General features: G+C 39.9%; 1 protein-coding gene across 2 annotated transcripts; it reads right to left on the reverse strand.

Moving 5' to 3' along the window:
- Nucleotides 1-2633: 2633 nt before the first annotated feature.
- Nucleotides 2634-19749, reverse strand: LOC102226304 (kelch-like ECH-associated protein 1). Of its 2 annotated transcripts, XR_002754494.1 has the most exons (13): nt 19599-19749; nt 13833-14638; nt 12204-12403; nt 11949-12105; nt 10588-10680; nt 10288-10434; nt 10054-10160; nt 8719-8848; nt 8378-8574; nt 5746-5951; nt 5449-5625; nt 3655-3881; nt 2634-3537 (listed from the first exon to the last, which is right to left on the reverse strand). XR_002754494.1 is itself a non-coding variant. In XM_023352925.1 (12 exons), exons 2-12 carry the CDS (start codon nt 14043-14045, stop codon nt 3706-3708), a joined length of 1803 nt encoding a protein of 600 aa, XP_023208693.1. In that variant the 5' UTR covers nt 14046-14638; nt 19599-19748; the 3' UTR covers nt 2634-3705. The 2 variants fall into 2 exon arrangements, 1 of the variants encoding a protein (XP_023208693.1); XM_023352925.1 differs by having other exon boundaries at nt 2634-3881; nt 19599-19748.
- Between the last annotated feature and the right edge of the window lie 7621 nt (nt 19750-27370).

Genomic DNA, 27370 nt, shown 5'->3' on the forward strand with positions numbered 1-27370 from the left:
TACACACGTGTACCTAAGGGCCCACTGGCATTAACAGTCTCCACCCCGTCCCCCTTTACACACATGCACCTCTTCAGGTCCTGGAGAGCCTCAATTCAGCCCAGATCTAAATAAGACCAAACATACCACATCCAACAGAATAAAGCTCATTGTAACACTTAGTAATACTACCAATGTCATTACATTATATGTCAGTGATTGATTTTAAAGTCCCTTCTCAGTTTTTCCACATACTAAGAGCTAAGACCCGATGACCAGATTGAACCAGATTGTGAGTTTAGTTTCATCTGTTTTAATGGTCAAGCAACACACCAGATAAAAAAAAAATGGGCCTTTTCACATTTTGTCTCAGCACAGCTACAGACGCTGATTGTGTTTTATTGAGATTTTATGCATGATTAGACCAACACAAGCAAAATAAATCTGAAAGTGTTTAGTGAATTTCAGTCTAAAACGATGCTTTCAAGGGCTAATGTGAGCTCAATGCGATTCCAGCTGCATGACTTCAGGGTAGGTCTCTGGCTTTTCACATCTAGAGACGGAAATTCTTTTGCCTTCCCTTTTTTTTTGCAAAATAGCTCAAACTGAGTTAGATTCCACGGGGAGCATCGGTGAGAGTCAATGTTTAAGTCTTGCCAAAGAGTTGGAGTTAGGATAAGGACTTTGACTGGGCCATTTAGACATCAGAATCTCCCTCGACCTAAACCATGCCATTGCAACTGTGACTGTATGATTTGTGTTGTTGCCTTGCTGGAAGATGAGCATCTACATAGGCCAATTCTGAGATGATCTAGAGAACATCTCAAGTAAACCTTTAAGGCCTGTGGGACATGCCTGTTACTAAGGATATATCAATCATATTTAGATATGATCAATTGGAATGTATGTATTTTAGAATTAAAATAACTTTTTAATGGTTTTGGGTCTAAGATACAGATTGAAGGTTTATAGATGGAGATGGAAGTTTTGATAACTCAGAAAGTCTTATTTAAAACAGTTCAAACATAGAACAAGTTCTGCCACTGCTAAATGGGAAAAAAAGGAAAGCCAGACATCTACAGCATGACGCTGCCACTACTATGCATCTCCACAGAAGATGTTGGCTTCATCCACCTTCCTATCAACCAGTAGTCTTCTAAACCTTTGATAATAAGGACCGTCACACTAACTTATAAGTGATACTAGGACCATAAAACAAAGACATTTTAAAAGCAGATCACAATGACTTTACTTTGTTTGTCATGTTGTGTTGACTTAGGTCTGGACTTTGACTGGACCAGAGTGCCCAGAATTAGCTCTGGCCACCTCTTCCCACAGCATGATGCTTGTCTTGCTTGACAAGAGCACCTTCTATGACATTGGATTTTCTCTTAACTACAAATGTGCCTTCTTATGGCTTTCTTTAGGGAACTCATGATTTTGCCCCCAATAATAACTGGGCTAAGCAGCCCAGTTATTATTCTTTATGAACGCTCATTATAAATATCAGTAACTGCATCTTGTGTCTGTGAGCATCAGATTCTCTCTTGGGGTTGTGCAACTGTTCGGCAAACATGCAAAAGATGAACAACAGCCTACATCTGCATGCGCACTAATTTTCCTCCAGTGACTCTCGGCAAAAGGCAAATCTCCCTGCCGTACAGTGCGACATCTCCCGTCTTTCTTCCCCTCCCCTCATGAGACAATGAACACATTGAGTCAAATCTGTTTCCACAGCCTGTGAATAAGAGACAGGCAGCTTTGTTTTTGCACCAGTGTGCGCACGCATGCACACACACACACACACACACACAGAGATAAAGAACAAATGTGTTTGTGCGCACGCATACCCGTATTTGTGTAACCAAGTGCAAATGTGTACGAGACGCCTGCGTCATGCGTTCGCCATGTGAGTCACTCGTTCTTATGTAGGGCTGCAAGTGGTGAGTAAGAGCCCTTTACTTTCTCGATCGTCTCTGCACGCGCCCTTCGGGGCCCCGAGCGCGCATCTGCCCCCTTCTCCTCCTCCTCCTCCTCCTCCTCTTCCTCCATGCCCATCCATACTCATCGCCCAACAGGTTGCTCTGTCAACGCCGTACGCAGGACGCACTCGGAACTGGACAAGTAACCACGTCCCAACTTAACATCCCAGATGACAAATGAAACATTTTCCTCTCATCTGTTCATCTCGGAAACCTGATGAGGTGACCGAGGCTGTGCTCAACTTCCTATCTGAAGTCCTGCTGGGATGACTGCAGGTGAGACATGGAGGAGACGGGGAGCAGCAGCGCGGAAGAGGAGGACGCAAACACACTGAGTGACGTCTGTGTTTGATGACTAACTCTGCTCGCAGCCCAGTGGCCTGTGTCTTTGCTTCTGGACTGCGAGAATGAAAGCTTCTCGGAGGGTCTCGGTAGCTGCGAGTATGAATAAAACACGAGCCAAACGCGTCCAAGCTCATCGTGCCCACGTTGCATTGTTACATATTTGAGTCTCCTGTTGTTTGTCAGGATGTGAACACATTTAGACCTCCTTCTGTCTCGATTTTCAGCCTTATTCCACCATCTAGTGGTGACACGAAGGCTGTTACAGAATCTACTGAAGCTGCACTGTGTGACAGGAGATGTATGTTAAAGAAAAACAGGACTATTACGTAAACACTGATAGAAATATGTTTATAATTAACTTATAAAATTACATTTATCGTCACGGACAACAACAATAAAAATAATGATTGCACAGGAATATTGGTACACAAAAACCAGGGAATTGAATTAACAGCAGAACATTTTTTTTTTTAAAAGTGCTTCTTCTGAACAGGAAACAGTGGCTCTCAAAACTTTACAAAACCCATTAAAACACCAACGAATGAGACCATGATAAATATTTACATTTGTATAGTAAAATTTAACTGGAAACGAAATAAGTAGAATCAGAATAATCTCATTATGTGGCAGTATCAGCTAGGAATAATGTCTGCTAGGATGGCAATAACCAATATATCGATAATTGATATGCAATAAACTTGATGAATGTTGAGATTGGTAAACAGGGTTGACGTTTTTCTGCAGTGGGATCATTAAAAACATAGATCCCAGGAAGTGATTACTCTATGCAGCTATAATTATTATATTTGCTACAGGGCAAATTTGTTTTTAAAAATAGTAAATAGTAAAGGATATAGATGAACTTAAAAGTGAAAATTATTCATCATGGTCTCACTGGTGTAAGTCTAAAAACTTTGATGTTTAACAGGGGTTAACTTTTGAGAATCACTGTCAAAGATGCAAACAGAAAAGAGTAGAAATAAAAACAATCAAATCTATTTAAATGGACTTTTTAGAAATTTTATGCGGCTCTGACAACCTGAAGGGGACAAAGAAAGGGGAAATAACATGAGAGAGTCCTTCAGCACGGCCTTATTTGTCTTTTCCTTTTTTTAAGAAAAAGTCTCAATAAACATTCCTTTCAGTCAGGTAGTTTCTTTTTTTGTGCGTGATTGTGCTTGAAACAGAAACTACTCTTCGGCCCGCATCAAGGTCTCCTGAGATGCATTCTCTGCGAAATCCATGAAGGAGGCGACATAAAAAAAAAATAAAAAATTTTTTTTTATTCGGCTAAAAAAAAATAAAAAAATTTTTTATTGATTTTGGAACGTCTTTTGATTTCACGAACCCTCTTCGCTTGTTTCTGCTTTTAAATTGCAACACCTCTTCGTCCTTTGGCCTACATGTATTCATCCTCATCTTCTCGTTCGGGCAGGGGGCCGGGGCAGGGCTCCATGGTGACGGTGATGCCCATGCCGCTGAGTCCAACGGGCATGTCGGTGATGAGCGCCCACTCGTTTTGGTCCGGACAGCAGCACTCGACGCTGGACAGGAAGCCGTGCTGGTTGAAGCCCCCTGAAACAGAGTGGCGTTAAAGAAGGAAGCAGCTTCAAGTCATTTGGTCCTTAACCAGTTTATTAGCCCAGTTCAGGATTAGCAAACATAGATTTCATGTATAGGAACTCAATATCCATAGTTAATACCTGTTAACCTTAAAGTTAAAGCTAAAGCAGAGTCCATGCTTCTCTGTAAAAACAAAGCATCACCTTCTGATCGACCTGCCTGCAAAACAATCAGAATGACCTAATTAGTTTATGGTATTATTGTTGTTCTCAAGCTTCAAATTAACAAACCAGAAGAAGAAACCTACTGGAAACACATAACCACAGAGAGATTTTATGACCCGGGCATAAAAATGATCTTACGCTGCCTCAGAATGGCGCCCATTAAAACAATTTTATTCGGCTTCACATTTTGTTCATCACATTACAAACTCCAAAGTATTTTATCAGGATCTTTGGTGGTAGACCAGTAGTGTGTCAACGATACAGTGTTACCACAGATTCCTAATGGTGTGAACTTTGACTAGGCCATTCTAAGACATAAATATGCTTTGATCTAATCTATCTGCACATCCAAAGAATGTTGCATGTAGGTAAAAAAAAGTTTCTTTTGCACCTTCCTACACATGTTTCCTGTCTTTCCTATATGACATCTGACAGGAAAAAGAGATTCTCATGTTTTCTTTAAAGGCTTTAGCTGAACTCACAAACATTTACTAATTAGCTCAGTGCAAATGGTTGTACTGGAGTTTCCAACTTCAATACGCTTGAATCAAACCATTTACCTGATTCACCTCTACAGCGTGTCATCAAGATCTAATTAAAATGAAATCCTTATTCCAATTTATGTATTTACTAGTAGAAAAGGTCAAATATGACGATTGACAAATATAAACGCAGTCTTTAGTGCAATTTGATGGAAAAAGTATTTGCTTCTATTGCATCACTTCCTTAACTTATAAAAATGGAGACAACATTCAATCAATGTATGTGCTATTTATGTGTCTGTTTGCCTTAAGTTGGATGTATTTAGAACATATTTAAATTATGGACTTGCACAAAGTCTGCACCTTTATGCACAAACTGCAAAAACATCACTTCCATAAACAACTGTTGAGGAGAAATGTGGCAGGCAGACGCTTCAGACTTCAGCGCACTTAGCAACTTGAAAAGATTTTTAGACTTTTTGTCCCTTCGGCTCATCAGTAAATGTTTCGTCTCTAACTGCTCGTCACGCCTGCAGACTGCAGACGCTACACACCATCAAAGCACCACTTTTACTGTCGTCCAACTTGAATTCCTGAACACTTTTACATCAGTTCAGCTTTTTCACAGACATTTGGAAAAACTTTGACAAATTGACTCATCTGACAGTGAAACAGATGCTTTATCCATCGTGTTTGTTTTGAACCTGCAGTTCGGATGGAGCTGAACTCTGCTGAAACGTCTAGGAAGTACTTTGTGTTCGTCTATCAAATAAAATCCCGATGGGAACGGGTTAAAGTACGCTTGTGAGGCACTCACAAGCGTACTTTTTCTGACTTGTGTGTTATGCGACCAACATCAGTGCTAAGACTGACCAAAGACGTAGATGCGTCCCTGGTGGGCTGTGACTCCCAGCGCGCTGCGGCAGTGCTTCATGGAGGCCCTGGGCTCCCAGATGTTCCTGGTGGTGTTGTAGCGTTCCACCGTGCACAGCTGGTTCCGCCCATCATAGCCTCCTATGGCGTACAGGTAAGAGTTCATGCTAACCAATCCTGCAAAACATGGAAAAAAAAAAAAAAAAGTAGGAGCAAAATAAGTTGGAGGTTGTTAATGTTTATATTTTTAGAAAAATACTTCCGAGATGAACATAAGCGTGGTCAGATCCAGCTCACCCAGTCCGCTGCGTCTAGTGTTCATTGGAGCTAGAGGTTGCCAGGTGTTCGAGTCAGGTAGGTATCGCTCAGCTGTGTTCCAGCGGTTCTGTCCGTCATACCCCCCCACCACGTACAGAGCCCCCCCACAGGCCGCCACGCCCGCTCCGAGTCGAGCCACGGACATCGGACACACAAAAGACCAGCGGTTACATTCCGGATCCCACCTGTAGGGAGCAAACGGCAGTCAGTCAGTCGAGCGATCGCCCGTTACCTACCTTTAACGACTTTACTTGACAACCGGTTCCAATAAATCACTGCAGCACTTCTGCAGACTTCAAACGGATGCAGAGAGAGGCGCGGCCAAGTGCAATGACCTCCTTGGTCTGCGAGAGCCAGTCAACTTCTGAGTGGATTAGGTTAAGCCCGCAACCGTGCTCGGCAAATATTAACAAGCTTTATAGCGAAGCCGAAGATGTTGAAACAGCAGAGGAGGCAGGCTGGAGGCAAACATGTTGACCTGGAGACACTTTAAAAGTTACCGGCTCAAGACGACTCCAAGATTTAGCATGAAAAATTAAGTTGTTGAACTAGCTATAAATGTACACTTCTGCATATCTAAGAATTTCTAAAAAAAAGTTTAATTTGCAAAGCTCGAGAATGTCAGGCATGAGCGGGAAATCATAAGCGGAATAGTTCAGGTTAATGAGCTCAATGACTGGATAAATAGGATGAAATTACAAGCAAATGAAAATTTGTTCTTAAGATTAATTTACGTTGAATTCATTGTATTTTTGCAACGCATCAAATCTTTTCTCTGTAAACCTCATTATTTTAATTGCATGCGTTAGATTCTTTTTTCCCCCCTCTCTCTCTGCCCCCTCGGGACCTTCTTCAGAAACTCGTTTCTTGAATGAATTATTCATAACACCCACCGAGCTGCACTTGTACAAAGTAAAACAAACGTGAATCTTTAAAGAGTTAAAAAGCAGGGGAAGCTCGGCGAGCGCCAACGAACTTGGTTTCAATTTGAGGCATCTGTCAGCGACCCTGAAAACTTCTCCGTAATGTGGAACAAACGCTTAAAATGCTCAGTGCTGACACTGCTTTAGAGGTAACAGGTGTCTGTGTGCAGCAATGAGCCCCGAGAATATTGAATTCATTTCAGTCAGACAAGTCAGGCGTGAATGCTGAAATACGTCTCTATTAGCCAACATTGTGCGAGTTTGATTTTAGCGTCCGAGCTCCAATCTTATCGCTCCGTGTCCGTATTGTTCGACACGTCAGGGAGTGACTGATGCGTCTCTGTTCTTGAATGAAGGAGCCTTGAGGTCAGAGACCAAGCAATGCTAAAGAGAACCAAGCAGGAACAGCAGCAGAAGACGACAATTAGGCAGGAACAGCACATTTAAATTTCCATTAGTGGAAAACTGAGAGGAAAAGGAAGGGAAAAAAACAAGGCAAACAAGCAGCAGAAATCAGAGCTAAATGCAGAGAAATGTGGAGAAAAGTCTGCATGCTCTCCAGTTTGACGAGATGCACCTGTATGTAGCCCATTGGTTGGTATTATTTTGCAAATTCAGTACATGCTTGCTTAGAAGCTAACTGTTGCTGCGCTAAATGTCACATTACGCTCATGTGTTTCAGACGAACAGATAACCAAACCCAGAGACGATTTTGATGCAGAACCATTAAATCAGGAGAAAAGAAACAGACAAAGTCCCACAGAGTTAGATAGACCTTCACTGTACAGCAAATCAAATCAGAGTGCAGCAAGTGTCTCTGTCCAATATGACAGGAAATTACCTCAGATCTTGTCAGATTTGATGCTCACTGCTGTTGTGGTTGCTTTCGAGACTGATGATGTCTTGCAAACAGATTTTTGTCAAGAAAAAAATATAATACAGAAAAAAGGAAACAGCTTGGTTTACAGTTTTTTGTGTCATGCATTTTGTTCTTTGATTGGGAGCTACAAATCGATCGGCGTTACAGTCACCTTGACCAGGTGTCCTTGAGAATGGCATTAGCTTTAAACCTTTGACCAGTTAACCCGTCCTCTGTACTCGTGGTATTTTATCAGCAGCAGAGTATGCATGTAATGACATTATCTCCTCATCTCAGTTTAGCCGTATTAAAGCCGAGGCATTAGACTGTTCCATGAATTTCTTGCCTTGTTTTTTTCCCCACCTAACATTAATAACATAATTCTTATTAATGCTTAACATTTATTCTTTACATCGCGTTTTAAAAGCACTTATAAAATTTATCATGAGGCTGGTGCAGATGAGTGCCAATGATTCTCCTCTTGCATGCTTTAGAAATCCATTCTTTTTTGAAAAAGGCTAAAAGAGAAAGAAAATCATTTCTTGGTAACAGAATGACGTCGACGCAGCTACTTCAGGCAGCATGAAGATGCAAAGCATTCCCATCAAGATTGACATTCCAGAAAGGTTTGTCCCAACATGCTTTGTCTGATTTTGCCACAAGCAGTAATCTGCTTAACCACTTCTGCAGGTTTCACTGAGAAATACCCAAAGGGAGGCTCAGCGTGATTTAAAAGTAAAGGAGCGAAACTCTCAAGACCATTCATCCTGTCACTTATATTGAATTATTTCTGGAGGGTCTGTATAGATTAATGTATGTAGAGTCTCACCTCTCCACCGTGTTGTGATGCACAGAGCCCTCGGAGCCGCCCACGGCGTAGATGCAGCCGTCCACCACAGCCACGCCGACCCGGTTCCTGGGGATGTTGAGGGAGGCTCGCTGGCTCCACTGGTTGGTCATTGGGTTGTAGCAGCACAGAGCGCTGGAGTCTGAGTTAGTCTGAAGTGACAGGTTCCTGCCTCCCACCTGGATATTACAAAAACAAGAAAAGAAAATCACATGAAAATCATCTCATTTCAAGTACAGCAACCTAAACCTAAAGCAAAAACAAAAACATTGTTAGCCATGCATTCTTTTGATCAACGCGCGGATGTAAGCGATTTGACCTACAGCGTAGATGAGTCCAAACAGCGTACAGGCTCCCAGTCCACTGCATGGAGTTCCCATCTCGGCCAAATTCATCCAGACGTTCCTCCTGGGATCGTACGCCTGCATGGTGGTCAGGGAATGCTGCCGGTATCTGAAGAGAAAAACGACATAAAGAGTGAGTAAGTTCTCCAAGAAATATCCAGAGTGACAAAAGACTATTTTTATTCATATAGAAGTATTAACATGATTAGCATGGTAATGGTGGCAGCATATTGGAGAAGCTCTATTATGTATTTTTGACTATTTTGTTCTTTTTTACTTTCGGACAGTTGTTTTGTTGCGTAACTGTGGCAACAAGGTATGGCTTTTACACCTGGGAGCAGCTGATTAGCATCTCAAAAGCCCTGAACTACAACACCAAATCCCACAGGAGTTGGTTCAAACCATTTCTTTCATTAATCATAACAGGTATGGATAGGAACGGCTTTCTAACCAGCCGTCACACAACAACAGTGTCTTCAGTCAGAGGCCTCTTTAGATACGTTGCAAGACAGACTGCTACCGGAAATAACTCATGCCCACAGCAACGACTCTTTGAAGATACTTGTTTTGGCAACATTTAATTTTCCTTTGACATAAATAAAATATTTTCAATTGAACTGAAATGAATTCAGGATTGTAATCATCTTCACTTCCTTCAGAAGAATGAGGTAGATTTCATAAAATACACATATAAAGATGTTTATATCTATATGTGTAGATATCTACATGGTCTTTGATCTTACTATGATCTGTGTTGATTTTAGGCATTAACTGATTCCTAATATCAAGGTATTTTAATGTTTTAAACAGTCTTAGTTTCAAAAACCCTTAATTTTTCATAAACCAATTGAAAATATTTTTATTGAGAAATTGTTTCCTGCATTGGAAATGCATGTTAAGTTTGCCTGGTGTTTAGTTTATGTTTGGTTAAGTCTTTGTATAAAAATGAATCTAACAACATGTAATTTTCCGAAAATAACCTTATTCTAAATGTAATAGTTAATGTCTAGCAACCATAGGACTAATTGTTACTTTGTTATATTCAAGCAGATGAATGTGATTTCATATATAATGGAAGTCCTAAAAAATAAATATATATTTATCAGCTACTGAATGGAAAGCTGCGGACAATAGAAAAGTTGGAAAGGAAGAATGCCTCCTCTTTGAGAAGCATGGCTGTGTTTCCTAAAATAATCCACTGGGTGGCAGGCTAAACCTCTTTCTGGAGGCAAATATCTTTTAATATGAAACCCCCAAAAATTTGAGGCTCTGAAAAACAATCGAGTTGCTGTTGAGGATGTACAGAGTGCATACCCTCCGGCCACATAGATGAGCTGGGTTCCACGATTGGGTGCAGGAGTAACTTTCATCAGCGTCATTTCCTGGAATATTTTAGACAGGAAGTCCTTGCAGGAATTGGCCTGGAGATAAACAAATGAACGACAATTTAAAAGCACGAATAGTTTGAAACTGAACGAAGAACTAAACACTTGAATGTGCGGTTTCTAGCAGAAACTCTCGGTTAGATTTCCGAGCTTGGGCTTTTACCTTGCTGAGGATGGGGCAGGACAGCAGCTGGTTCTTTAGAAACTTAGGAGGCAGCGCATAAATATGAACAGCATTCAACAGCGCATGTAGGTACTGGGCTCTGCCCTCCATGTCCCACCTCACCCAGTCTGTGCACGCCTTATACACCTGTAAGGATATTATTTTAACATGCAGATTATGGTAAAAAAGGGTGAAAGCAGTGTCGTTATTTAATCAAAAATCTAGGAAGCAACATGCAGGTCAGTGTGGAGGGGAGAAACTAAATAGATGCAACCATTTATTTCTAGTGCTGCTACGTACCTCAGACTCACAGAGCACCTTCAGGCTGTCCTGACTGATGAGCTCCAGCAGCTGGCAGTGAGACAAACTGAAGAACTCGTCTACTTTGGTCACCTAGAGTCAGAAAGACAAAAACAGCTACTTTGGAAACCGTTCACTTTGAGTGTTTTTCATGTTGAATGATTTTGCTGCATTCACAAATCTAAAAATGTCACATAGGGGAAAAAAAAAAAAAAAGTATAACGCATGTGCCAAAGTTTTGAGTCTTGGTAGTCTGTCCCTGATACCAATCAGTTGGGTTTCAGATATGACACACTGCAGCTGAACTTTTCGCTGACTTATCAGATTGTGCAAGGTCAGCATGCTGTGTGACACATTTCATATTGCATAAGTGAAATGCAGCAACCAACAATTTTGCTGCTAGCTTCTTTGATAACCAGCATTTTTGCTGGTTATCAAAACTGCTGGTCTCAATGGCACTAGGTTATGCGTAGACGTCCACACAGCTAAACTTTAACACGCGTGGGGGACGACGTGAAGTCAGTGGAGAGCAGGGAAAAGAAAGTGAAAAATTATTGGAAATTGATTGAGGATCTGAAAGCACAGCCAGGAAAAGTTCAAGGCTGAGTTACTTCAGACAAAGGGCATGAAAAAGACTAAAATGAAAATGTAGATCATGTATCCTGATCAAAGCTTTTTTTTAAATGATCATAATCAAAGGTCTCTTGCAAACTCCTGATACATGTTGACGAGGCTACGGTCAGATTCAGACCCATTTTTGTGCCCAAAGTTCGTAAAAAGCTCATTTTTCACAACGTGAGTATTTTTTAATTTTTACTATGAAGTTAACTGTAAAAAAAAAACAAACATACTGACTGGCTCTCAGTCCATCTTAGCAATGTCCTCTGCTTTGTTCTGTGTAGTGATATCCGAGATCAGATATCTGAGATCAGGTATCACTGGGCAGATCTCAATGTAGCAGAGCTGCACAGAAAGCAGCTGAAATACCAATCATTGCATTTGAAGATGTTCAAAGAAACGCACTAAGTTTCTGAAAAAGAGCACTTTTTTTGTGAAACATTTTATGAGTGGAACTATCATTAAAACCAGATGGTACCACTAACCTACCATGTTAGCAAACAACTGAAATGAAATCATTGCAAGGTAGAACAGAATTTGAGTTCATTACACCTGGTGGCTATGTGTACCCAGTCAGATTTACTTTTAGAAACAATATCGTCAATATTTTCAGCGGTCTCCTTCTTTGTACAGGGTTTAAACCAAATTCACAGGACATACAGCTGGTTTTCTTGGTATATGTTTCACCAGAGTGAAGCTTTAAGCAAACCATATGAAGAGACTCAACGGTTTGAGCACCTCACCTCACTGAAGTGCGAGTTGATGTACTTTCGGCACGTCTTGTGCAGCTCCGTACAGCCGATCTCCTCGGCAAAGCGGGAGATCCCGATGACGTTGGCCGGCTCCAGGTGCTTTGTGAGGAAATCACAACACGCCTTGGCCACGTCCTCCATCTGATATCTTCCCAGGAACAAGATAAAAGCAAAACGTGAGGAGAGAGTCGACCTTCGAATTCATCCGTTTCCCTCGAAGCTGCGCTGCCGTTCAGGAGCGTTTACCTCATGGCAGCCAAAAGCAGATGCAGCACACATTTCTCTCCCACCGTGATGCGGGACGTGTAGGCGAAGTCGATGAGTCTTCCCACCACCTCGGGGCACACGTCGCGCAGGGTGACCTCCGAAGCACTGCACTCCTTGAAGCCTCTGGTGAACATGGCTCTGAAGAAGGCACTGCAGGAGGCCAGCACCACTTTGTGAACCTGAAGACACACAAGTAGTTATTAATAATAAAGTACTGCACAAGATGGTCAAGGCTGACGAATACAAGCTTATTTAGAAACATAATACTCACAAAAAATAGTAAATAAAACACTATGTATGAGGGGAAACCTTAAAATGTTTCTTCGAGTGCGGATTGTTGGGTGTTTCACAATCCCTTCTTGTTGATGCTTCAGTTTTTTAACTAATCTTGAAAAGTTTGTTTTTACTTTATAATATATTGCCAAAAGCTTATGGATGTACCAATCTTTTTTCTTTATTTGGGATATTTATTTCGTGATCGAGTAGTTGTTTCTGTGAACTTGTCATCTTCAAAATTCAATTCCTAAAACAATAACATTTTTGAATTTCCTTCAGACAGACAGATCTTCAGGTCTGTGTCTGTGTAATACATACATTTAGGCCATTTTGGCAGGACATTTATAAAGAATCGGGCACAGACTGACACCCAGCCGTCCAGCAGAGATTTGTACCTCAGATTATCCTAAAGGGAACTAATTCTGTTAATAATGTATAACCAAGTAAGAAATTTAAATTAAACAAGGGTACAATAAAACCATAAATACATCAGGGTTAATAACATCCACTGTTTAACTCGGACGACATTTTTATTGTAAACATTTGTCAACATTTAATATTAAAATACATGAAGTTCGCAAATGCACAATGTTGCGACAACAAAGCCACACTTTGTGAGAGATTTCTTTTTTATATATAATTACTCAACTTATAGCTAGCTGGGATGGATAAGTTGCTTTAAAATAGCAGAATAAAATGATTAGTTCTTGGCACAAAGAGTAAGGTGAAGGTGTGATTAAATGCAAACTATCAGATTTAGATTTTTTATAATCATAATTAGATAAAAAAAAGAGTAAACAGTAAGTTAATGAAGAAGCTGTCAGTCATCAGGTTTGACAGCTTGGAGTTTGGAATAATGTATGTTTGATTAATATTTGTTTCCATCTAAACTGGAATTCACAATCATATTTAAGCTTTTCTATTTTTAATAAACGATACTACTGGAGGGCACGAGCTTGAGTCACATAAACAACACCTAAAATAAATTTGATAACTGCAATGAGAAGTACATGAATTATTCAAAACCTCCTGGATTAACTACATTGTCTTGCAAGAATTAATCTTCCCCTTCGCATGCACTACGCAGATTCAGCAGGTCAAAGGGTAAAGCAAAGTCTGCAGGTTGCAACAAGCCATATAGTAGAAAGTGCAAACATGTCAACGATCTAATCATTTTGTGCAAAAATGGCCCAGTTAAAGTTCATCCTTCAATATAATTGACAATCTTGAGTTTCTAGATATGCAAAGAATATGCATCACTTTGTGTTAACCTGTTTGTAATCTGAAAAATAATATGAGGAAAGGTTAAAAGTGCTGTATATTTGGGATTACCTTGAAGTCCATCGTCCGGTCCTTGTACGTGACGTGTAACACCAGATCGCACAGCATCTCTTGCCGTCTAAACTCATCAATGGCCAAAAAGGATCTGGAAGCGTGGTTCTCGACAGTATAATCGAGGTAGCCAGACCCGTGCATGGAGGGAACAACGATAGCCAAGAAATCAGACTCACACGTGGGACGTTTCTTCCTGACAGAGCAATGCATGCTGGAGCTGGTGAAAGAAAAACTCCAGATTAAGGGTTTATGTTTCGTGATGATGCCAGAGTCATACAGTCTCTATCGGTTTAAATCCTTCTTATGTCACTGGCGTCAGGCGTTGAACAGGAGCACGCTTCCTCGTGTGCTCCATCTTGCAGAGAACCTCACACAAAAATCTATTCAGTCAAGTTTGGATTTCCTGAGAGATGAGGGATGTAAACAGAACGACGCTCGTTTCCATTAGCAGCCACAGCAAAACCCAAAATCCAGTCCGAGCAGCTCAGAGGAAATCCCAGTAAGTCCAGGTCATGTCTTTTAGGCAAACCATGTTGAACCCCACAATGTGTCCTTATCCAGACATCTCATTTCCATCGTGGCTGACAGCGTGTGTTCAGATAGCTTTCGAATCAAATCATGACGATCAGATTCTTCCTGGTCTGGATTTCACAAGTTTCAGAGACACGTTGGTGAGCCATTATCACAATTTAGGGCGTTGCTGTCATCTACTGTTCCAGACGAGATTCGGATCTGCTGTGAAGAGCGTAATCAGAGGAGGCTTTAGTGGGGATTCCTTTAAACCACTCTTTAGGATGCTCAGCCTGTAAGAGAAGAGGAATGCTGTTAACTGAATGAGTAACAAGCAAGCAGATCTCTTAAAAATGTACTTTTGTAACACACTTGAAGTTTCACTTCCTTTTAGCTGAAACCATAAAACTGCTGCTGCTGCCGTCTGCTCCACCTGTCACCTCATGAAAAGGTCATTTTCTATTGAAATTCTTACTTTTTTTTCAGAATTTATAGTAAATTATAATTATATTTTTACTTTTTCGATCAAATGTGAATCAATACCAAGCAAAAGCAAGAAAAAAAATTTAATGACTATTATAGTGATGAATATTTATTTAAACTTATACTTCTATTTATTTACAGGGCAACAGTAGCACACAAACAAGAGTCTCACATTCAAAATCCTGAAAACTGCTTCAAGTGCTATAAAAGCGTCACAGAAAGTATGACACTGTGACCTGAAAAACTTAGTGAGGCGTGATCAAAATTCTCTCTTTTGCTTTTGTCTTGCTCGACTTTGGATCGGGGTGTGGGACTGGGCCTGACTCAACAACCCTGTTAAATCTGGGCCTCAATAAAAAACCTTGATACAGTGACAATTTTAAGAAAATGACAGCTTCAATATCGCTCAGTCATACTGTTCCTACAGTTTAATGTTATTTTATTTAGATCCTACACTGATACATATTCTTTGTGGTATTTTCACCCACGTTCGTCATACCAAATACCAGCCCACAGCTGGAGGTGACGTTTGCTGTTTTGACTGGCTTGAATTACGTAATTTAGAAGAGTTCTGTGTTCGCAGGTATTTAAAAGTCATTTTATAATGTTATAAAGCACTCAGACGTCACAACAACGCTATAATTTTTGATAACCATGGCCAGGTAATCTAATCTATTCTAATCTTCTTTTAAAATAATTATTGCAACCATAATGGTTTGTTTCTTTGCTTTATTAGATTGACACTATATGAGTACGTAAGGTTTGCTTGAAAACGTTTTGTCTGCCGGTGAAGCGCTAAAAGAGTGTGAGTCATGGAGGAATGACTCCTGAGACTTTGCTACACAGTAGCTCGCTGATAAAGACAAAAAAGTGCAAAATCATTGAAGGTAAAGGGGAAAAAAAGTAAATGAATGCAGCAAAGGGTCACGCTGTCGTTACTAAATTCTTTTCCCAGAATGTAAAAGAGACTCTAGGAAAAATGAAGCGAAACCAGTCCTTGCAGGCAGGTGTTCTCATCCAGCTCATCTCTGAGCTGACTGGACCAGTTTGACTTGTACATTAAATATGTCAGTGTCAATAAAGCATTAGTACACACAAGTCAATTGTCTCATCCTGAAAGTTGAGAGCTGTGTGTTGAAGCTTGTTTTTAAAACATCTGCTACTGAAGATGTGGCAGATGTTTTAAAAACAATCTCTATGATGTTATCATAGAGATTGAGATCATAGAGATTATTATAACCGGATTGTGATGCTGGGGATCAGTCCAGAATGAGGGGGGCTTCCTGTAGCTTCGTTAGGCTGAGCGTTGCCACAAAACAGAAAGAAAAAGAAATAACAAAACGGTGCTAAGAAAATATCCTCTATCCCATTATAAGGTTTCCCCCAGAAAACTTGCTAAGCCCGGTGGTTGGGCGCTCGGGCAGTCATTCATCCAGCGGCCCGTTGTCTTTTTGAGTTAAAAAATATCACTTGATAATTATGGGTTATTAAAAGATTGGAAGATTAATACCTGAACACCAACTATAAGGTCTTTAAAAAATGCAAACATTTAAAAAAAATCTTTTGAAAAATAAGCAATGCTAAGGCTGGTGGGGGCTCAAGTAAAGCCTGGTGGCCCGCCAGGCTTATAATACACTGCAGTAAACCCTGCATTATACCACCACCAGACTGAACCAGTCTATGCTTACATTCTGATTAGACCAAATTCCACTTCTGCACACGTTGCACTGTTATCACCTTGCACCACTCTGCACCGCACTTTGAAAACCTGAGAGACGGTTCTGAGTGAAAATCCCAGCAAATCAGCAGCTTCTGAAAAACTCTGCAAAACCCATCTGACAACAAGCAACACGACACATTCAAAGACATTTAGATCTACTTTCTGATGCATTGTTTGTGTTAATTCAGCAAGGCATCCTCCCCACATCTAAATGCCAAAATGAATTAAGTTACTGCCACGTGATTGGCTACTGGACTTGCTATTTGGCTTACCAAGAAACTGAAAAATTGTTCCTAATAAAGTGGCCAGTGAGCACATATTATTATACTTCTTCAAAAGTATTGGCATATGACAAGAACAATTGTAATTAGTATATCTCTGAATAAAAAAATAAGTAAATAAAATGTTGATATTTTTTTAAAATTAGATGTAATGAAACTAATTTCTACATTTTTAAATCTATACATGAATCAGCCCACAGTATACACTCTGATACACCTCAGATAATGGTTAGAGATGCATAAATGCTTTGATGCATAAATGAAGATAATCTTCAAAACTAAAAAAGAAAACAAAAGAAAAAACATGCAGCACATTTTTTAAAATTCATTTTTGTTTTATTGTCCAAAACCAAATTTAGAATGATGGGGAAACCGGGCAGCTGTATCGAGCCAGAAAACTGATCAGCGCATCTCTGAGGTAAAAGAGATGCACTTTTGCTGCTCGAAACAGAAAAAAAATATTAACCGTTACATTTGGCAGGAGGAAAAAAACCTTCTGTTACTAATAAATTGGTGCATACCTCTGAGTAATATTTTACATATGAACAGATTTCCAAACGTAGTGAATGTTTCACTGAGCAAAGCCAAAGGATACAAGGAAATCAGTTGCATAATCAATTTTGTGTAAACTCCAACTTTCACTTGAGCATTTTGTGGGTCATATGAACATGTAGAGGAAGAAATGAGCACGCATACACATACACTACAGCTGGGTGTATGTAGATTTTCGTCAATGTTCCAGTCCCTGGTTGCCTGCTTTGCTTAGGTTGCAAAACGTGAAGAGGTTAGACTATTACAACATCATTATGACCAACTCAGTGATTTCAGGACCATATGTGTAAAGAGCTTTCTCAGTTAGCTGATTATAATGATTCAACGCATTAAAAATGCACTTGAAATCAGCAGAGGGATAGAGTAGCAGTGAAAAGTGGGACAAAAACAGATCAAAATCCGATTCCAAACAAAGACTTACTAACACCCTTTGACTTTAATCACTGTGTGCTCGGTGAGTCTGCTCAGGACAGAATTCAACACGTAGCGTTGGCAGCTCAGAGAAGAGGAGTTAACCATTTACAGATTGGTTGAGCTGGCAGGCTGCACACAGCACCAAGCAGAACAGCAATCAGCTGACTCGAACTTGTGCTGTCAGCTTTGAGCTGAAGTTGCTGCAGCACAAGGAACGTGACAAGCAGCAGGACTTTGCATAAGGAAGCTCCTGGAGAAAACCCCCCGCTCCCAAAACGCAGAGTTGCAGTGACTAGACATTTTGTCAGTTGGCTATTTATCTTACATATCTTCCTTTCAAGAGAAATATTCCTCACAATCTTTTCAGAAATAACTACATAAAGCCTTTTTTCAATCTATACATTCATTTTCTAAGTTAATCTGAGATTTAAGGCATCCAATCAATAATCAATTAGGCCCATTTCTTTCAGCGAGTCATTACCAATCAGGCTGGATGAGGAGCAATATTTATCCTGTCGTCCTCCACAGTGAACAGGATGATGAGGAAGATAAAAAAAATAAAAAATCTTCAAACCTCTTACCTACAGATCTGCAGCAAAGAGTGGCATGTTGAGGTTAACACATCTCCATAGCAACCATAAGACGCTGTCTACGTGCCATCTAGATAGGCTTGCTAACAAAAATGCATAAAAACATGTATAAACATGGGAATTTTGCTCCACTAAATAGAGGTGCTCAAACTAAAGATTGGATTTGACTTTATATATATATATATATACAGTACAGACCAAACGTTTGGATACACCTTCTAATTCAATGGGTTTTCTTTATTTTCATGACTATTTATAAGGCAAGAAATCCCACTTATTATCCTGACAGGGCAGGTTGACCTATGAAGTGAAAACCATTTCAGGTGACTACCTCTTGAAGCTCATCAAGAAAATGCAGAGATTGTGCAAAGCAGTAATCACAGCAAAAGGTTGCTACTTTGAAGAAACTAGAATATAAGGGGTATTTTCAGTTGTTTTACACTTTTTTGTTTAGTGCATATTTCCACATGTGTTATTCATAGTTTTGATGCCTTCAGTGTGAATCTGCAATGTCAATAGTCATGAAAATAAAGGAAACTCATTGAATTAAAAGGTGTGTCCAAACTTTTGGTCTGTGCTGTACATACATACATACATACATACATACATACATACATACATACATACATACATACATACATACATACATACATACATACATACATACTGTATGTCTGCTTTTGCAAAATATGATGATTTTATTTTAAGGGCTTTCACACATTTCCACTAGGGGTGCCATTAAGTGAACCAAGAAGTCTAAGCAGAGAAAATGAACTTGTTAGTAGTTACACTGACTACACATTAAACCTGAACGATATTGATTCAAAACTGATGGAAAGCACAGGTTACAATTAGTGGGGAAATGGCATAAATAATAATGGAGCACTTGTTATATTGTTTTAAAATTAAACAATATTATTTATCTAATCATTCATTTACCGGGATATTTGGAGCCACTTGTCTCACTGCAAAGATTGTTTTAAATCGTCAACAAACCGGAGTGAGTAAAAAGTTTCACTTTCTTTTTAGGACTCTGCGCCCGTCAAGGAAAAAAAAAACCCCATAAACTAATAGGATTTTAAATATCCAGTGTGGGATAAGAGTTGCTATGAGTTGTATCACGAGTGCCAACACCCGAACAGTCGTATTACACTGATTTCTGTTTTTTCCCCCGAGCGTCAACACATCGTGTGAAGCAGCTGTAGCAACTCACCAGCTGTCAAACTCCCTGGGTCACAACAACAAAACGCGGCGGTCCGCATTCACACCGAAGCAGGGTTCGGGTGTCTGTCCGAGGGAAGGATGACCTCTCCGGTGGCAGGCAGGTTGCAGCTTTCTGTCCCCTTTTCTCTCTCTTGGACGAAACTGTCCGTCCCATGCTACGTCAAAAAAAAAAAAAGCAGAACTGTGCTCAGTTCAAAGTGCAGCAGCAGCAGCCGTCGTTTCTGAGGCCAAGCCGTTCTACGGGATGCGTTAGAGGGCGGGAGGAAATTTCTACACCTCCATGACTCTGCAACTTTTCACAGTGAGAGAACAGCCAGCAGCAGGTAAACAGACCGGGGCAGCATTCCTCAAACTGAAACTGAACCCCGCACACTGAAGACTTGGCCATTAGTAACAGCCACACGGCTGGCAAAAGCGGATCATGCAAAGGTAGGGGAGTGGAGGGGGGAAACCCCGCGTCCATATTACACTCATTTTCCACGTTTTGTCGAGCAGAAAATTCAAAACAGAATTCCAGACGTGACTGAAAGGCAAGCTTTGGATACGACTGTTTGAGACATTCATTCTCCTCCAATGATTCATCATGACTTACTTTTCTAGAGAGGGAAATCTTTTGAAAACATAAAATGCAACAAAACACAAAGATGAATAACTAAAAACGTTGCAATACCTATGTAAATTAAACACACTGTGTTGCTTCCAACTAATATGGTCCAATAAACTACAATAAAATTTGTTGTAACATGATAAAAGTGGAATAGTTAAACAGGCATGAATGATTTTGCAAAGCCTTTGTGTTTGTGTAAAAAACCTCTCGCTTTCTCCACTTGACTCTGATTGTCTCCGGTCGATTGTTGATCGGTACACCAATCGGTGTACCGAAGGAGAAGTTGTGAACGATGACGTCAATTTTCTGCGCTGTTTTAGAATTGCGACCTGCCTATAGTGTTGGCCACGCTTCCAAATAGTGAGTTAACATTTAAAGTCGCCTTGTCGAGAGCCCAGAGCTTCTGTATGAAGCAAGGTGCTGTTTTTAATCAGGCCAGTTTGTGTACTGAGTTAAGCAGCATACACTTTAAAGCTTTACGTCATTATAACTCATTCCTATCTTTTTGTCTGAACCATTTCATCCTGTGCAAATCACCACGGTACTGAAGTAAACACAGAGAACAGAGCAAACAAATTAATTGGGAAAACAGGAATAGTTGATAGCAATAAATCAAGCTCAACAAGTAAAAGCATATCGCTTCCTGTGTAATCATAGTTTTTTTTGTTTTTTTTTTTATTAATGATGGATTTAATAAATGATCTAAGGGGACATAATAAACTTTGGCAGTGAAACTTGCCAGGGCAAGTCTAAATTGTTTGGCTGTACATTCAGACACCTAGGTTCAAACAAATCCGACTTGCAAAATGCAAATTACAGACCAATCTTGAGCATTTACTTTGATATAGTGCATGAAGGAGTTTGCAAAAAGGCTCAAGAAAAAAAAAAAGAAACTACTACCAGCTGTGAACATATTTTGTTTGGCATAAATACATTTTCTATTGCAATGAACTTACAGTCAGTCGTAATCAATCATCACTGTGATGGAGTATTTAAGCGCCAGTGAAGATGTTTACTTCAACAACTTTTTGAGCTTCATCTGTGTGGAATTGTTGATTTTCAAGCAGCCGGCACTAACTCATTCAAATGTCTTACCATCAGCATATCTTGGAGGAAAGAAATAAAAACTGTTTTGTGAACTGTACAGCAGCAATGCCCCATTGATTGCCCCTTCTCCAGAGTAATGTTCTTGTGTCCTGCCAGTGAAATGTCAAACAGCGAATGTATGAATGTCCTTGCATGACGTAATAGAAAATGTAGGAACTTAGAGAGTTGCAGAAGTAACAAACTAAATGCTTTCAGCAGAGCACCAGAGGAACTTTCCCTGAGGGTGAGAAAAAAGTTTGCTCATCCTTTTGCACAAGACCAGTCAGGTTAGATAGAAGGAACAAACTTCAAGTCTCACCACAGATTCCCAGTTGGATTTACTTTGACTTGTCCGTTTTAACACATGAACATGCTTATTGTAGCTCTTTGGAGTTATTGCTCCGCTAAAAGGCAAATCCTAGCTCCAGTCTCAAAGATCCCCTTAATGGTAGAAACATTGTGTTCAAGCTAATGTTTCATTGGTTCTGCTAGAGGAGGGTTTTATGCAAAATAATTGATTTGATGCAATCGAAACTGACTTTGAATCTTTTTGTGATTGGGATGAGCTGACTGCATATTTCTGTATATAAATTCGACTATATTTTTTGTAGAGTGCCTTGAGATGATATTTGTTGTAACACTGTGCTACATAAATAGAGTGAAATGAACTAAAATGAAAAAAAGGCTTCTAATGCAGAAGAAGCCTTTTTATTGCAATTGCTAACCTGCTCCTTCATGTTTACCTTGAACACACCATCCCTCTCCCTCCTGCCTATTCTCATCTTACCCTCAGCACAATGGGTGAAAGACAGAGATTCCTCAGAATGCCTCACCTATTGCATGTGAAGCATTTGTTGTAATATTTAGCAGCCATGTGTTTAGTCAATGCGATGTGATTTTAACACAAGTTAGACCATTTATTGATTTGAGGCACCTGTGGCTCTTTGGGTAGAGATGGCTTGTGATCAGAAGGTTGTAAGTTCGAGTTCAGCTTCCTCATGTCAATGTGCCCCTGGGCACGAAACGTAACCCCAAGCCTAACTGTGTATCAGTGGCTAAATATGTGTGTGAATGGTCGAGATGATTGGAAAAATACCAGATAAGTTCAGTCCATTTACCACTAAATTTACAAATGCCTATTTTCAATACAGGCAAACTGCATGAGCACGACTAAGCGTTTTATTTGCTTAGTCGTGCAACTCTAGAGGCGGGTCTTGCTTCATGTTTCGGAATGAAAAAAATAAACAAAACAGGTTCAATCAGATTTAGCTCCTATGAACAAACAGAAGACCAGAAAATATTTACTTCCCACGCAAGTATCAGGATGTTTTTAAAGTCAAATTTATGTAATCCAGAGTCAACCAAGAGGAACTCCTAATCTAATGTTGTTGTTTTGGTTGTTTTTTTTTTGTCGGCTCAGATAATTATCTCTAAAAATAGTTCTCTTGTAAAACACTCTTAAACAGAAGTACCTGCCCTTTATATTAACCTGTGATAATAACTACTCAGATTTCCAGTAAAACTATTATAAAATGATAATCAGTTGAGATGCACAGCATTTATTACGCTAAAAATAAAACTGTTTTGAATTGAGCCCTGACTGCAAATTAAAAATATCTCCAATTAATGTCAATACATAGAGACATCTCTATCTAATGTTTTTATCCTGACGAGAACAACTTATATCGGGCTGAATTTAAATTTCGCAAGTTGGTCTTCTCTCACGGCGACTTATCCTTTTAACTGTTTGTGGAGTAAGTGGGGAGAAAAAAGAGATGTGTCGACAATATTCCGGAGGATTACAGCTAAACAAACAGAAACACACATTATTACTCAGAACAAACTTACCGGCTAATTGGTTTCACCTTTAACCAAGCCGGGGATCTTCCTCCTCACTGCACCCCACCCTATGAGTCAGGCAGGCAGATAGAAATAAAATCCTCTCCAGATAAGATAACAGGATGAGTTGTAACTTACCTGTGTGTTGAGATATACAGCTTTTCATCTTATCGTGTCCTCTTTAATGCAGCTTACAAGGCTGTGTGTTCCTGCTGAACTGATCCTCCATTATCGCAAAGTATTATCGCTATACTTTGGGGTATAACGAGACAGACCTTCTCTTGTTATACATATATGCAAATATTCCACGTTGATTTAACTTGTGACAGCTCCCTGAGAGTAACTCTGGTGTTTACCTATAAAATACCTCACTTATGATGCACATCTCACGAATCAGCCTGGCTACAGTCACTAAAGGTGTGGTGCAGGGAATGTATCAGTGTCCACACACTCCTAAATATCTTTGGTGCATATTTTTCTGGGCCTGGTAGACTTGAACGGTCAGACTTCTTACTGACTTGGCAGGTTTCAGATTTATAGAGCAAGGACAGAACCTCTCGGCAAAATATAACACGTGAATAAGGCCCACAACAAACGCACACGCAAAAGCATGATTTATAAGCTGATGAGGTATTGTTCAACATTGACACAGCAACTGTGTTCTTTATTATTATCGAGGAAGCATGCAAGTGCAAAATTAACCCAATAGAAATGTGTTGACGTGCACAATTTCAAGGACAGATAAAGGATTAAGAGAGTCAGCATAAACAAAAACAGCCACACTCTCAATTTTACGCAACTCTCTCAACTACAAGTGTTTTCTGTTTTATTTTTTTATGCACGTGCTTTAATTTCAATTTGTAGACTATTTTTGAGCAGGTCTGTGTCTAATTTACACCTGGAAATGATATAAAATCTATTTTACTGCAACAGGAAAGGAAAGGCAAAGTGCAACTGCACAGTGACACAGCACTATTCACTTCTGTCATGTACACAAAGAAAGAGAGAGAGAGATCAGATCTGGTCTTCCTGCTTCCACTTCAGCCTGCCTCACGCATGAGCTCCACTATCCTCTCATTCTGTGGGAATGTGCTGCCCTCTGCTGGTCCAAAAGCGAGTCACAAGGAAACTTGGGAACGATCACGTAAACACAGACAAATCTCACAAAGCTGTGATGAAACAGAATCACAAGAGCTTGAATCACTCGTGATAAATATATTTAATCTGTAACTTATCTGTAGTAGTTACAAAATGTATATATATTTTTAACAGTTTTGGCATAATTACTGCTCTGACTGTATTGTTCTTCTTTAGTGTCTGTTTTCTCCAGTTAACGATTTATCGGTTACTAAATTAATTGACAAATAGTTCAGCAATTGATTAATAAAATTAATTGCTTCATCTATAATTTATGTATTTATTTTTTTCTCCGCTGTTTCATGAATCATTTGTTTTATATTATTTTCTGTGTGTAGAAGGTCATTGTATTGTCACTGCGACAATACAAAAGCTGCCATACTTGTTAGAGATTTACAGCCTGGAAGATGTGCTGAAGAAGATCATAATCTTCATTTTGTGATTTAAAAAAAAAAAATCTACTGATTCATTGATGCTCATCACAGAAAAAAAAAAAAAAATCAATAAAACAGGACATTGGGTCCAGATGAGACGGGGCTGAAAACAAAGGATAGAGAGGGAGAAACGCAAACTAAGAGATAGAGTAAGATGTACATCTGTCATGCATTATTGCAGCAAATGCCAACGCTGCTATCCTGGCTTTAGAAAGTATGTGAGGAGGGGGTCGATGGGTCCGTCAAAAAAACCTCTGTCTAATTCCTCCTCCTGTCTGCCGCTTCTTTTTAATGATTGGAGGCGCACAAGCAAGCCATACGCCTTCTCTCTCTCTCTTTTTTTCCTCTCTCTCTCCCGCTCGCTCTCTCACACACTTAAAAAAATCTTCAGTGCTTTCTTTTGCACATAGAACATACTCGCACATATACACACCGTCTATCCCCCTATGAATTCCTCAGGAAGGAGTCGGCCCTCTTCGTTCCTCTGGACACGACTTTCCCTTAACAAGGTACTGATGGTCTTGACCTCCTCTTCAAACAAACCCTTCCCTTCAATCAGCGAGGATTGTGGAGCTGGGGCTCAGCCGAGGCCTGTGGGTATTGCAGAGGAAACGTCTTGATTCTCCTTGATTACTCCCTCCCTCTTTCTTTTGCTCTTTCTGTCTGTCTCTCCTTAGTCCCTTGCTTTCTGCCCTTGGTCTCTCGGCTCAAACATCTCAGCCTCGGGGACTGCCTGCTTTAGCTTTTGTCTGTTTAATAACCTTTCACTGTTTTCTCCTACGTTTCTGTATCTCCACCCTTTTCCACATCCAGGCCTCTTCAAAGTTTCCCATTTGTCTTGGGAAATGTCTTTTGTTAACAAAACGTACAAAACTCAACAAGTTGGTTACTTAAGATGAGAAAAGCATTTAAAAAGTTGTATTGCATCCCTTGGTACATTTCGTAGAGTGAACCAACTTTAAATTGAACCTTTTTACCTTTACAAACCCACAACATTTTTGCAAGTCAGCTGGGATTTTTAAAATGATTATTTAGATTCAATTTCCCATAAAATTCTTCAGTCGAATAGCAAATTAAGTTTGACACATTTGAAATAGTCTGCCATAAGCAGATTGGACAAGACAACTTTGAAGGAACATTCCAAAAGTTGTATCCTAATTCAAAACTACATTCCATTTTTAATGACTTCTGCAAACTCTAAAAATACTGAACATGAACAAACAGGAACTGTAAAACGTTAGGTGCAACATATTTGAACAAACAGAACAAGAACAGTGGTTATGCTGGCTGGTGGCAGAAAGAAGCTCTCAACCAAATTCCCCAGGAAGCAGGTGGTAAAAAATAATCAAATGACTGCAAAAAAAGTTCAGAAACACTTAGTTTCATTTCCACATACAATGTGGACGGACTCAATGCCTAAACTCTAAGGTATCCATCAAAAAGCATAGGAACAGTAAGCTGCAACAAAGAATATATGCTGAAAGGAACACCATGCGTACAGTGAAGCATGGCGGTGGCTCAGTGATGCTCTGCACCTGCTTGGCTTCCTCTGACACTGGAAAGCCGCAGCATAAGGGCAGAATAAACCACTGGACCTTCTCTTTCTGTCTGAGTGGCGTTTCAGCCCAGGCTGGTACCGGACTCCGGTCAGTCTGACCAGCTTCAGCCAGCAGTTTCATCAGATCTTTCACTTTTGTTCTAAACCTGACACCCAGGTTATCCTGGAGAATGTGTGAGGAGAACAGCTACTCCAGCTTCCTCCCACAATCCCAAACACGTGATTGTGAGGCTAATCGGTTTCTCTAAATAGTAAGAGTCCATCCAAGGCTGTTTGATTTGTGCGATTGTTAGTAGCTCTGACATCGACTGGTGACCAAAAACAAATATGAGTTGCAGTTATTCACAGAAGGGAAAAAGAGTTACGTCTTTATTGATTGGCAAAAGATGTGATTTATCCCTTCTGCATCATTTTATACAAATCTTTCAGTAAATATTATTCTTTTTGAATGTTATATTTAAGCTCTCTCAGGAAGGTATAATTTATGCTTTGGGGGTGAGCTAAATTTTATAACCAGTGCGACTGGTTTGTTTATAAATATTCACTTAAGATAGCTGATAACATTACCTTTGTGAAAATGGACATTAACATTGATTTAACTGCTTAAACATGTTGAATTTCACATACTTTTACATTTTAAAATTTTTTTTTTAGTAATTCTTAGCTTAAGAGGCTCGCGTCATATTCCATAGTGCATTTTCTTATGTGAAGAAAAAAGCAAATTGATCTGCCTTCGGCGGTTGCTAAGGCTTGTGAAACTTTCACAAACTTCCTTCCAACATTGTCCAGGCCATCTGTCCCCACAGAGCTGCGTGGCAAAGAGACGGCGGAGTAATGAAAACGTAAAGCTTACATGAAACCAGAGGAAGCTGCTTTCATTTCTGTCAAGCTGCTGCTTCTCTCCGCTACATCTAGTCTAGCTCGGGGCCGTCTGTAAACATAGATCAAAACACTTCATCACTGCTTCATCAAGTGATGACGACAGCTAATGAGAAGCTCCTCATTTGTTTTTCTTGTTTCGTCTTTAATGTTTCTCGTATGTGGATGAGGAGAGGAGCTTCGAGCGCAGACGTGTGTTTTGGAAGGGTGTTTGCTAAAGT

This window comes from Xiphophorus maculatus, chromosome 19 (genome assembly GCF_002775205.1).
Source record: "Xiphophorus maculatus strain JP 163 A chromosome 19, X_maculatus-5.0-male, whole genome shotgun sequence".
In the NCBI taxonomy this organism is placed as follows: Eukaryota; Metazoa; Chordata; class Actinopteri; order Cyprinodontiformes; family Poeciliidae; genus Xiphophorus; species Xiphophorus maculatus.

Excerpts from the sequence above, each read along its gene's own strand:
- LOC102226304 (XM_023352925.1), bottom strand. The coding sequence starts at position 14,045 with ATGCATTGCTCTGTCAGGAAGAAACGTCCCACGTGTGAGTCTGATTTC. Across the intron at positions 8,849-10,053 it reads CTCATCTATGTGGCCGGAGG|ATACCGGCAGCATTCCCTGA; the intron begins GTATGCACTCTG and ends TTTTCTCTTCAG. Across the intron at positions 8,575-8,718 it reads TGTTTGGACTCATCTACGCT|GTGGGAGGCAGGAACCTGTC; the intron begins GTAGGTCAAATC and ends TGTAATATCCAG.